Source organism: Charadrius vociferus, unplaced genomic scaffold (assembly GCF_000708025.1).
Source record: "Charadrius vociferus isolate BGI_N301 unplaced genomic scaffold, ASM70802v2 scaffold635, whole genome shotgun sequence".
In the NCBI taxonomy this organism is placed as follows: Eukaryota; Metazoa; Chordata; class Aves; order Charadriiformes; family Charadriidae; genus Charadrius; species Charadrius vociferus.
The window spans coordinates 289451-302669 of NW_009648436.1; the positions used below are offsets into that span (position 1 = coordinate 289451).

The 13219-nt window shown below is 35.4% G+C and overlaps 1 protein-coding gene across 1 annotated transcript in view; it reads right to left on the bottom strand.

Annotated features, from left to right (window-relative positions):
- PTPRD (protein tyrosine phosphatase, receptor type, D) overlaps positions 1 to 13219 on the bottom strand; it is a 284005-nt gene that overhangs the window by 210645 nt on the left and 60141 nt on the right. The window contains exons 2-3 of the mRNA XM_009885407.1: positions 4734 to 4879; positions 639 to 780 (exon numbers count right to left, since the gene is read on the bottom strand). Coding sequence (XP_009883709.1) covers positions 639 to 780; positions 4734 to 4879 — 288 coding nt within the window. The remainder of the gene's footprint in view (positions 1 to 638; positions 781 to 4733; positions 4880 to 13219) is intronic.

The following is a 13219-nucleotide window of genomic DNA, read 5'->3' on the forward strand; positions in this document are numbered from 1 at the left end:
CTAGACAGTAGACTTGGCAGTACATTCATATCCTCACCCTTGAAGGACAGTTGAAAAAATGGATTTTTTCCTTTACTGTCTTCAAAAACTTCTTGCTGAAGTAAGAATAGAATTCAGGTGACACATATTTCAAATGGAAAAAGCCCTCCCCTTTTTTATGTGCTATATCTTGGGGCGAAAATCTTGTAGCAGCTTAACCTTATCTAAAAACCATTTATGCAACTTTTCTAGGTCACTGTTAATAGGTAAAATTTCTGTGTAAGTGCTGGTCACACAAAGCTGAGCTACCCAGGGCAGCACTAAAATGTAAATCAAATGCATTCGTAAAACATTTTTTTACCAATAATTGATATAGTAACCTGTTGTGCATGGCACTCCTGTTTCACTCACTTCTTTCATCTTTTCTTCACTCTAAACTGTCATACCCTGCATACTCACATTACCATTTTATGGTCAAAAATCAGAAATACAATATTCAAGTATTACGTGAAAAAGTTCGTATTTACCAGCATCAGGACTATAAAATGCCCATTTGAAAAGAACTGTACCTAACTTTCCCAGTGAGAAGCCTCTCTTTTACAACAGCATAGCACTTTCAGCTCTATGAATTAAATTAGTTACGTTTAGAAAGGACTTACCACGTAACACAGTGAGTCTTGTGGACACACTTATTTCGCCAACACTGTTGGAAGCCACACATTCATAAATAGCTTCATCTCGTGGCGTGCGCAGTGGTTGTATTCTGAGAACTGATCCAGATCCATCATCAAACTCTATTACCTATAGAAGGAAACAAAAGCTGTCACAGATGTTGTTACAAATACCTATCCCTCAGTTAATCTGTGCATGAATAGTGACCTGTTGACATTCATGTCATCAAAGCCACATTTGTTTTTCAAATACATATACCAGGAAAAATTCCACACAGATGGGGAAATGTTTAAGTGGCAATGCCTTGTAATATACATGAGCTCAGTGAATATTCCATGGACGCTCTAAGATAGTTTCCAGAAAAGGCAGAGCGAAAAACAAACAGCAACAACAACAAAAGCTAATGAAGGCTGTAAGACAGGGTTCTGTAACTTAAGGCTATTTTATCCTGAAGTTCACCACCAATCTCTCGCCATTCTCTTAGCTTAAGTACTATGCCTTCAAATATCAGTTACATTCATTTTAATTGCTGCAGACTATATTCCCACTCTACTCACAGAGTGCAGTTTACTCATTCATTTATCCCCAAAGCGAAAAAGGTTTAGCAATTTCTGAACAAGATAGGACTACTCCATTTAGCTATGCATTTAACCCACAGAATGTAAGTAAATTTATCCAACAATGTATTAGAAAACATGTGACCAGTTAAGAGACTAAATAATAAGGCTAAATTTTAAGGTTTCGTTTTTAAACTGCGATATGTACACAAAAATAGTGATTTTCATATGAGAAAGAATTAATTGGATGGCTCTTATTTCCTTGTTCTGCAGTCAGAATCACACCAGGTATCTCTGAGTACTGCAGCACTCCAGGCATTGGAAAAGGCTTCCTAATAATTAAGTAATAATATTCATATATTTAATCTACTTTTAAAAAAAATATTTGTCAATAGTATATGTTAGTACTACCATTAGGTAAATGGCATTCATCAGGAAAGGGCAGTCACAATTAATTTTTTTACACAATAATTAATATTTGTGCATAATCTATATATACATGCACTAAACAATTTACATATATGCCTATTTGCACATATGTTTGTGTTTGTATGCCCAATTTACACCCAGATAATCTACTAGATCTCTATACATGTTGAGAGTAAGATAGAAATAAAGTACAGAGTTGGGAACTAGGGTTCTGTGCACATTATCTTTCCATTTTCATTGTTGGAATTGCTCAGTTTCTTTTTAGCAGTGGGAGAGGAGACATCTAAGAGGAAATAAGATAAAAACCTGTTTCTTTCTGAGAAGAAATTGGTTTGATAGCCAACAGGCTGTTATCACTTTTCCTTGTTCCTTAAGTAAAGCCATTGTTGTAAGCAAACCTAAAGAACACAAAATCTCCATCTGATCTTAGCACAACCAAAAGGATAGCTAGAATTCTTGATAAATTGACATTTATGAGGGAAAGGAAAATTTCACAATCTTAAAGCAGACAGACTAATGATTCGTAGATAAAAAATGGAAGCATGGGATCCAAATAATCACAATCATTATACTTTAAAAAAGCAATTGTTACTGTTTAAATCTGAATGCTGAATAATCCTTGCTGGATGGCCAATAAAAACAGTTGCAGAAGATTGGGTTGGGCAAATATTGCAGAGAATAAGTTTCAAGTCCTTTGTCTCCAAATATGTACCGTAAATGGATTTACTTTTCCTGTGATGAGTTCTTGCCTTTCCTGAATATCACAGATAGTTAATTCCTCCCACTCCCCCATCTACTGAATGCTTACAATATAATAAAAGATGAAAGGTTAATAGCAAAGTCCCACAAGGTCTTATTGTGAAACAACGTATAGCTCTGACCATTATTTTCACTCAGTTGTGAGAATTAGCCTGTGAGCAAGAACATTCCATATTCAACGATAATAATCTTCAAAAAATCAAACAGGCCACCATGAAGAGAGAGGGAATAAACTTTTTGTTCCCACATTGCTAGGTAAGACAACTGCTGTGTACATCAAGTCCCAGTAAAAAAAGTTCAGGTTCCACATGAGAAAAAAAACCATCATGGCAAGGTTCGTGAAACTCTGTAGGAGGCTGACCAAGTTTATTTGAGAGGAAAAAATAAACAAAAAAAAATGTAAACCCCAGCATCCCTGGGAAAGCATGTGGATTAGATAGCCCATTGAAGTCCCTTTCAGCTGTACTTACTAGGCTTCTATGAAGACAGGTGGCCAGGTAAAATATTTTCATGGCTTTTATTATGAAGTAATCAAACTCAGAGAAATATTCAAAATACTAATGTGAAAGAAGAGGAAAAGAAGCCCAACTAATTATTGTCTTATTGGTGTAGCTGACAATCTCAGATGTTTATTGTTTCCCAAATGTTCCATCTGTCTTTATGGAATCTTATTTCTACCGTTGTTATGTTCTTACTTAGAGATCCTACGGTATGAACTAATGCACTTACTTTGGACAGGAAGGAAAGCTGCTTAAAATATTGATGGGCTCTGCACACTTTTTAACTACTCTGCTCAGTGGTTATAATAAAAATTATAAAATACTTGATAAGTATTTTCAATTTCTTTGAAATACATTCCATCTCACTTGGCTATACAGCTTGTTCAACAGTCCAGTAAAGGCATTTTTAAAACATTTTAAATTAATTTTTTATAGTTCCATTCAAGTATTTTTTATGGAAATAAAATTGTTTTATTTTTGCTTATTCTCCCTGAAAACAGGTACATAGGTACATAGAAAAAAATATATGAAGCAAATAAACCAAAATATATTGCAAAATAAAACTGAATCAACACAGTAAACATGTACATACCCAATCTTTCACTGTTTGGAACTCACCTCAAGTGAAAATTTTGTGACCAGAAGGGAATAAATTGTGTAGAGTTTATGATAAAATTTCTATGTTAATCCCACTAGCCAATTACAGCTCTGCATATGCTCTGCAAAGTGCAAACAGTTCTTGGCACTAGGAGGTTGCATTTAAATTCATGCTTTTATTTCTCACATTGCAGTAAACATACCAGTAAAGAATTATATTGGTTAATGAATAAATTCCAATGCCTTTAAAGATTTTTTGAACAAAAAAGGAATAAAAAAAATCAGCTTATACAAGAAATACAATTCTTTTCTGCTGACACAAATCTAACCTGAAAGCCAGGGCAAGCAGTCTTCCCAAATACTAATAAAAATTAACTCAAATGACTTCAATATTCAGTCAACTTTTAATAGGTATATCTTAGATCACTCGCTCATAAAATTAATGTCACAACTGTTTTATCTACAAATTAGTCATCTTCCAAACAGTTGTTATCTTAATGCAGGAGTCCCGTACTTAACATTGAAAATAGCGAAGAGACACAGTGAAAACTACACACTCTTAGTGTCAGTTTTGGTATGCGTTCCCCCATTTTCTGAGTTTTTTCTTCATGTTAAAGGTCAATCCATATTTGATATTAATTGTTCCTGCCACTAAAAACGGGAACAATATTTGTCTTCTTATTTTCCCCAAATAACCAGTACCCTTTGAACAGATTATCTTTACTTTTTCCTTTAATTGAAGGTTGCGGAGTGAGGAAACAGCTCTTTCTAAAGCCTCTTCCTAGGTTACTGTTAGGAAAACAATCAAAAGCAAACAAGTTTTACATTTCCTCTTCAGCAGCAGGAACTACAATGTCCCTTTCATCTCCCTCTGCAACAGAGCTAAGCAATTGTGGCAGCAGAAGCCGTAGCAGCCGAGGTCTGTTGGATGCACACTGTCACAAAAGGAGGTGGCTCTCTCTCTGGAGACAGCAATCACTGCTCAAGTAATTAGCAGTCTGAACAGAAGCACGTCAAGGCTCCCCAGTTAGATCATGCTAGTTTAGGACACAGCAGTAGCAGTTTTCTCTTTAACAGTGCTATGCATAACCCCTTTGCAAAATAAAAACTTCACACGACTGCTCCCATTAAATTATCCCCAATATTTTGCTTAATCACCGATAACAAAGCACACACATTGGGTTTAGACGTAAGGTTGGAATTAATGTTTTTCAGAGGAACAGAACAATGGACCTAATACCTCAAATCTCTGATTGCTGACTTTCTTTCCCTTTTTGTTCCAGACAATTTTAGGTCTTGGATCTCCTGTAGCTTGACAGATGAATGAGGCGACTCCTCCAGAAACCCCTGTCTGGTCAACAGGAGTTCTTGTAAACTTTGGTGGTGCTGAAACAAAACAAAACAAAACAAAATAAAATTAATCTAAGTAGTAAACATAAAAAAAAATAAGCCAAGTCAAGATTTCAAAATGAGAAAAAAGAAGGAAATGTTTTGTTTCTCCGGGGACAGTATTCACCTGCAAAAGAAAGCATTAGAAAATAACTAAAAGGTCAGGAAAGTACTTACAGATTTTACTAGTGAAATTTATAATAAAATGGAAAACCGATAGCATCAGAATAGCAAGATCACACATTATATTTTATCACCATTATAAATAAAAAATCCAATTTGTCTTCTCTGGCAAAACGAGCTCATCAATCAGCTGGAATAAGATCATGATTCATGACTGAGTGTTATGATCACAGGATATCATGAAAACAGGATTCCCATCTTTGAGCCATTAAAATCAGTGACATTTAGCAGAAAGCATTTGTAAGTTTGCAGTGGTGGAGGTAAATGACTATGTATTAAGAGTCCACACAGAAAGGACTACAACAGAAGAGAGATTTATGCTTGGGCACAGTTTCACATAGAGCTCCTGTTCACTCCCAAATTATCCTACTCTGCCAGAAAGAAGAAGTGGAAAAAGATCCTACTATTGGAACAACAGAAGAGGAGAGAGAAATGCAGAAATAATTTTAGAAGTAGGAAAAGGAATTCTAATTAATTATGCTTTTTCCTTCTATTTCTGTACAACATAATGAAAATTAATTTATCAGCCTTGTGGTGAAACAAAACTTTCGAACTTACACCATCACAAGATGTGACTTCTAATGATTTAATATAAAAATCTATGAGATTATGTCTACCCCAGTACAGAAATGTTGAAAAGTTCCTGTAAATATTTACATCATTCTCTTTCTTAGCTGAGAAATGTTTAGAGATCAAATACACTTTAAGATGCTGATTTGAAAGATATGAAGTGAATACTTAGGACCAATGAATGACAAAAAATCCAGGTCTTTGCTGTGTAGTCTTTCTCAGTTTTAAGTTGTTACAAGTAGTTGCTCTATAGCAGCTGCTGCAATTCATTTTTGCTCTCATCTTCAACTTTTGGCAGTCAGCTCCTTTCTGTTCTCAACCTCTTCACTCTTCTTCACTTTCCTCTCTTAGTTCTGACAGTTATGTACCTGTACCGCACTATTGTTCATTTCTAAGTTCCTTCTCTTCAGTTCTGATGTCTAACCCCTTATTCTGCTGAACTGGTCTTTCCACAGCAGCTTTTTGTCAGCATATTTATTTAAATGTCAGAAACCCAGCAGACTACAAGTATGCATGTATGTAACACTGGAAGAAATACTGAATTAATTTAAAATGCCAAGAAAATATCATGTGGTCATTGTTATAAAACAAATTCAGATGTTGCTGTTATGTTGCTACAGTGAATATGAAAGCATGCAGATTGTCCTAAGTTTACGAAATGAACTGAGTACTTTTTACCCTACCCCTAATGTGTAACATACCAGTAACAAAGATATTTTTTAAAAAAATGCATTAAGAATATAATGTTCCTGAAAAACTGCATACTTTTTGCTTCAATAGAGATGTAAGGCAAAGTTGTTATTGCTCAAATTTTCAGAGTGGTCACCGGTCCTTGAATTATCCGCTGTGCTAATTTTGTCTGGTGAACGTGTACCTGAAACCAAATGCAATGGCAAATTTGAGCACAGCAAAATAGTGTGCCACTGCTGCCATGGGGAACTTATGAAAGAACTTCTCTGATGTCAAAAAATTGTCAAAAACCCCCACGTTTAGAGCAAAGAAACTAAAAATCTTTTCCCAAGTCACAGGCTTTATGCCTGGACCACAGAAAAGACAGAAACATGTTCTGATGAAGAGCATCTGGGTTTCACCAAAACTGCTAGCTTTGAATCCTTTTCTATGCACATATTAACTCAGCACTCTGATATGTAAAGAGACATGACTGAATCTGATATGCTGATATTCTGTGGCACAAGTTGTGATTGTGTGCCATCAAGTGAAAAATGATGCTCTTCTATTCTCTTTTTATTCTTTTTGACATTTTGTGAATTCAGTGTTGAACTGCAAACCAACTGCAAGCAAAACACTGCGTGGGCAAGTCCATCAGCACAGAGTAACTACGTATAGTAGCTCATAGGCAGCTTTTAAATTCTAAATTTAGCCCTCACTCATACATTCAGTGACTTGCCCAACTGATAATTTCAACATCAATAAAACATCAAAAGCTTGAAATCAATTATCAAACTGATAATTTCAACATCTCATTTCCTTAGGGACAAGGTCTGTTTTGGAAAATTTGCCAATTTTGCCATGCCTTACAATGGTTAAGGAGGGAAAGCATCTCAATTTAAGAGCCATTCTGTGCATTCATTCCCGCAACACTTCACTTAACTATCTTGGGACCAGAAGAACTGCAGAATTTTAAACAAAGAAATTAAAAAAAAAAAGCATCAAAAAATGATAAGTAAAGACCATGTTGAATTATGTTAAATTAGCTCTTCAAAAACCACCCCAAAACAACCAATCAATCAACCAAAAACCCCACCATATTCTATTATTAGGTTTTACATCCCTGACAGTCACCATGATACCTATGGTTGGCATGCTTTTATTATACTAATATGCAATATATTAAATTAATGGTAACAATATTAAAAAAGAGATTAATAAAGCAGAATCCCTTCCCTCCTTATCAGAGACAAATTCTCCATTTCCTGCAGTTTAGGTAAACACAAGAGAGCTTTCACTAATTTACACTACATGAAAATTTACCTTTCCCATTGCTGTTGAACATGAATGAAACAAAAAAAACCCCAACCCTTCATCTCCAACACTGTGCAAACTGCATAGCTGTTTATCAAACAGTGCACATAGCAATATACATGAAACAAAAAATTCTCCACCAAACTTAACTGCTGTTAGAGGTAAAACCAGTTTTCTGACAATGTCTTCATCTAGGATTGGGCCAAACCTGGTGAAGGACTATAAGTGCTATGACTCCTTATGAACATTGCTTACTAGCTTCTGCAGAGCTGTATCCACATGGTTGAGTTCCAGAAATAGGGCTGAATACCTACATGGCTTTCATAGCTCCCTGACGAAGAACAGTAATTTTCCAGTCCTATGTGAATTTTTGCTGGACTGATAAATAGTAAAGCTGTTGTTTGTTAACTAACAGCAATTGCTACAAAGCATTAGAGGCAAAAGACAAGCGCAGTTATTACGTAATGATGTAATTCCCTATTTGTAGACATTTTTCAAGAAAAGCAAGGTTTTTAAGGTTGTATGTAAAGACCACATTATTGTATGTAAGGACTGATATTATCTACATCAATAAAAAAGCTTCACATTCCAGTATAGAAGGCAACTGTGATGATGTTTGTGTTTCATTTAGGCCATAATCTAGCTGACAAAATAAGGTATGTGGCTGGTCAAATATTCCTTGTGCATAAGTGAGTATTTCCTGTAAGAAAACATTGCCACAACCCTTCTCCAGTGCCTAATCTTGAAAGTAAGACATTTATCTTTGAGGAATCATACAATATCAGAGAAGGTAGATTATTATTAAAACACAGATAATTTTATCTGAAACAGTAAACTCATAGTAGTCCTGTACACTTCAGACGTTTTACTGCATACAATGGCCCTTTTCAGCAGTTAATCTTTAAATTCACAAAATTAAATTTAATTTGGCAAACCAGTTAAATTCTCTGCTTCAGGCTCAGCAGCTGCACCAGAAGTATAATAATGTCTGCATGTTTAATGGGTGTTGTGAGGATAAACGCCTTTATGGTCAAGAGATGCTCAGATTATGGTGATAGTAGCCAGCCAGCCATGGAGAAAGATAGGTACTATGCAATCCATCTTTTCATTATTCAATCAACATGTTCACCTCATTACATATAAAGTGACCATCATCAGTGTAAGGGTACGTGAAATCATAGCCCAACAGAACCAAAAATGAAAAGTAGTATTTGTTGCCTTTATCTTTATAAAGGTTGTTAATTAAGGTTTGACACAAATTATCTCCACAATTAATGTTGTCAGTTTCTTGTCGTTGATTTTGACCTAAGCTGGTAGGCTCTCTGATAGCAAACACAACTACACTGCATACACAGTTGTGCTCATTAACATGAGGGCAATTTTGATTGAGAGCTGACAACTATTTTCAATTTCCCTTAACAACTGCAGTGCAGAGTCCAACAAAAACTCTCTGTAGCACACTTCACTAAGCACAGCAATAATCTATATGGGAACCTTCCAATGCAATTAAATCTGCCAAAAAAATCTGATGTAATAGGTTAACAACTATGATATCACAGCCTTTCAGCACTTTTGAAAGTCTACTTGGTCACATTTCAATAAAGTTGCAACTGAAATAACAAAAGTGTAATTAAAATTTTTAAAAAAGTAAAATTTTTAAAAAAGTTAAAATCAGCACTTCATATTTCTGGATTTGAACTCTCTTGTGGGCATCATCAAAATTGCAGCATTATTGGCTATTAAATGCAAACAACACAAGGTATTTTTGTTTAAGCTTGTTTACCTACCAGTGCCTACTCAGATATTTGTTCAGATGCTGAATTTTGATACCTTGTCAAGGAAAAAAAATTATAGCAGAAGATTTCCCAAACTTGGACTTACGAAGAGTACCACAAGCTTTGTCTCCCACACTCTGCTGCTTGTTAAGCACTTCTTGCTGGGACTTCTGAGATGCTCAAGTAACAATTATTGAACTATTAAAAATTATGCTCTAATATATGAAGGAAAATTGAGTTTATTGCTAGCTCACCTTAAATATACTGAGTTTTAATTTGTTTTAAGGAGTTTAAAGCCATAGAATTTAGGTTGCTGCTTCAACAAGCAGTCAAGTTGTCCCCCAGGAAGCACAGGAACTTCTGAAATAGAGATAGTTTACCACTATCCAGAAAGAAGCTGTCCTTTTTGGCATATTAATGCTCCATAAAATATATGTATAACATGACACTAAGATAACTCATTTGGATCGGAATGTTTTCATAGCTTTGCGCACGCATAAGACATCTCTTTCTTCTCTTTTGCACTTCCACATTGTCTTTTGTAAGTTAAAGTACAATTCTGAAGTAATGAACGGAACTGACTGATTCACATTTCATCATGTTATGAAATTACCTGTTTTAATTTTGCTCTTTTATACTCTGTGCTCTGCTTCGAGGACATGTAATACTTTCATTCTGCACTCAAATAAAATGTCTGACAAAAATGTTTTTGAAATTAGTATTTCAGCCCTCTTCTTTTGACAGTTACTGAGAGCTATTCTTGTGTAGAGACATTTTTATGGACATAACTCCTCTAATTAAGAGATGACTATGAGGACAAGACTCCACCTACTTTAGAGGTAAAGTGAGAGCTAATGGTATGTCTGCAGCCCAAGTACAGCAAGCTCAGCACGCAGACCTACTACGGACATGATATATAGACAATGCAGACTTTAATGTCTTTCTGTTTCTAGACTCTCTCTTTGGGGTGTATGGAAGTTCCTAGCATACCATAATTCCACTTATGATTAAACTTTATCATATGCTTGATATACGAAAAAAGTTTCCAAAATTAGAATAAAAAAATCCAGAAATCATATCCTATCATATCCTTTGGCAGCATTCACAGCAAGTGTGAGTAAAGTAACAAAGACATCAGAAAAAATTAAACATGTTATGATGCTTCTTTCAAAAACCCCATTTACTTGTAAACTAGCATATTCTGATGTTTCAGGAGACTTCTGAAAAACTACAGTAACTTTTTGATTGTAAAGACTTATTTTGTAGCAACAAAAGCTGGAAGATGATACAGTCACAACTGTTCCCATGGAACCTTTTCATCTGACACTCAAAAATGCAGGTTGAGTGCAGAGTAAACAATGTGAGCTGGCAGGTGCCATGCACTTTGGGATACTGCACACACACCATCACAAGAATCACTGCCACTTAGTTTAGAGTCCCTATGTTTTACTTGTCTAGTGACATCAAGTTTCAGTGGGATATGTGACTGGACTCATTACTAGTTATAAATTCTGAAGTCATTCTTCCCATGCCAAATTATACACTCAGAAAATTCCTACATGGGGTGGAAAAACAAAAGGAAAGGAAAAAAAAGAGTAATAGAAATACCCTTTATTTGCCCCATGCCCTACTTTGCAATATTCACTGTGTCCCACTGACTTATCAGGAACTGCTATATATTCTAAGTAAACAGGCCATAAACTGGTTCACATTAAATAATGGTGAAGGCTCCTGTCCTGGTACAAATGAACAAATAGGCAAATTTTGCATGAAATCTCAGCCTGATACTGTACAGATACTTTGCAAATTACATGAGTTATTATTCTTTTCACAATTCCTCTAGGAGTTAATATACTAAAAAACCTATTATATATATACAATATTAAATAAAAAGCTTTTGTGCTCATTTATTTATTAAAAATAATTTTCAAAGCACTCATTTACAGCATTCACTGCTAATTTACTCATTAATCATAATTTGTGACATCAGTTAGACTGATCATTGTTATAAGCAATTGTTTTGCCTTAATTTTACCCTGCACTTACAGTGGACCTGCAAATTGGCTATGTAAGAAAGTTAATTAGCTTTTTATTTCTATAAGGATGAGTGACAAATTTGTACTCATGAAATCTGCATAAAGAAATCCCAAAGTTTCAACTGGTATGTTCCTAAAGGCTCTTGTCTGTCAGTCACAAGCTGGTGACATTTTCCTGTTTCTCATCATAAACATCTTAAAATTGCATCATCCTTTCAACCTTTAGCAACAAGAATAGCAACAACACAATCTTCAAATGCCATCATACTCCAAGCAGCTGAATAGTTCCATTATCCTGCAAATCAAAATCACTAGTTTTTCATCTTTGAACAACTTCATGCAATCCAGCTAGGCCAACTAATTCCAGCTCAAGACCTTGACCCATTTGGGTCACAAAATTTTTTTGCAGGTACAAACACAGTTTCTCAAAATCCTGGGTGAAGGAAACTAAGCTATTTCACTTTACAGGTGTCACAACGTCCTCTTAAAAACCCAGCCCCTACAACAATGCTCATAAAATCTTTATAATATAATCAAAATGTTTATGTCCCCACCTTCTTTCTGCTACTTGTGTTCTTCTAAAAACAAAAGCAATCAGAAGAAAGAATTATGTCAAAAAAGTCTGAGGTTTTTTTGAGGGTGGTGGGTTTTTTTTCCAATTCAGCAGTCACCTCCAGTTCCCAAGCCTTTAATCAGCCAGGGCATACCCACCCTATAAATTTAGTAGGCAGCTCAAAAAAAGATTATCACTTCCTCATCTCTCAAGGAAAACACATTAAAAGTCAAGCCTATCTTTATGTTTTCAAATTTTCTGCAATGCACAGCATCTGTTTATTAGGCTGACCATTGGGTTTATTCTTCCCTGAAATATGAAATCTAATGACATAGTTACAAGTAAGGCCTTACAAGTAGAATAGGTAGGTTACATTTTCCAAAAGGTCTAATGTTAAAATAGCACATTCCTAATTTGTACCTCTAGGCTGTGCAAACCTTGGTACCAGCTCATTTCATTGTGGATTATGTATGCTTTTTTAGAGACAGACATTATCTGAGCCCTAGGGACACAGGAGGAATACAAACCAACACAGACAGCAGCAGCAGCAATTTATTTGCCAACTAACATAATTTCCCTCCCCCTCCCCCCCTCCAGCCTTTTCAGTTTATAATAACTGGAAGAAAGAGAAAGGCTTACACAAATTTGAAGAACCTATGTGAAAAAATTGTTAAAAAACCTTCTATAAACTAATACATTTATTAAACCTTCTATAGACTAATACATTTATACCCTAAGTATGATGAAGCTGAAGAACTTATTGCAGTGCTTTTTTTTTTTTTTTACAACTGTTACAGGCAACCTGATAACAATTTAAGTAGGTTTTGTGACAAACTATTAGGACATTTACTGTAAAACTGAGACCAGCCATTAACTACCTCCTCGGCAGAGCATTACCACACTAAGCCCAACGGGAAGCCAGGGCTGACGGGCCATCGGAGTCAGCCTCCTCCATCTCCTCTTGCCTTCAACCCACAAGTTGTGTACACAGTTCTACCTGCCAGTGCTACACACCCATGACCTTCACTACAAACTTTAACCTTCTTTTAAATATCACTACATAAAATTAAAGTTTTACACATTTGTTTCTAAATCTCCCCTCATTTACCCCAGTGTCTCTTCACTTGTTTCTACACAAGAATTTAGTTTAAGAAAAGAGAATCAGGATGCTTGGTTCTAGTATTTGATTAATCTGAGCACTGAAAGACGTAGGCACGGCATTAAGTACCCACTACAC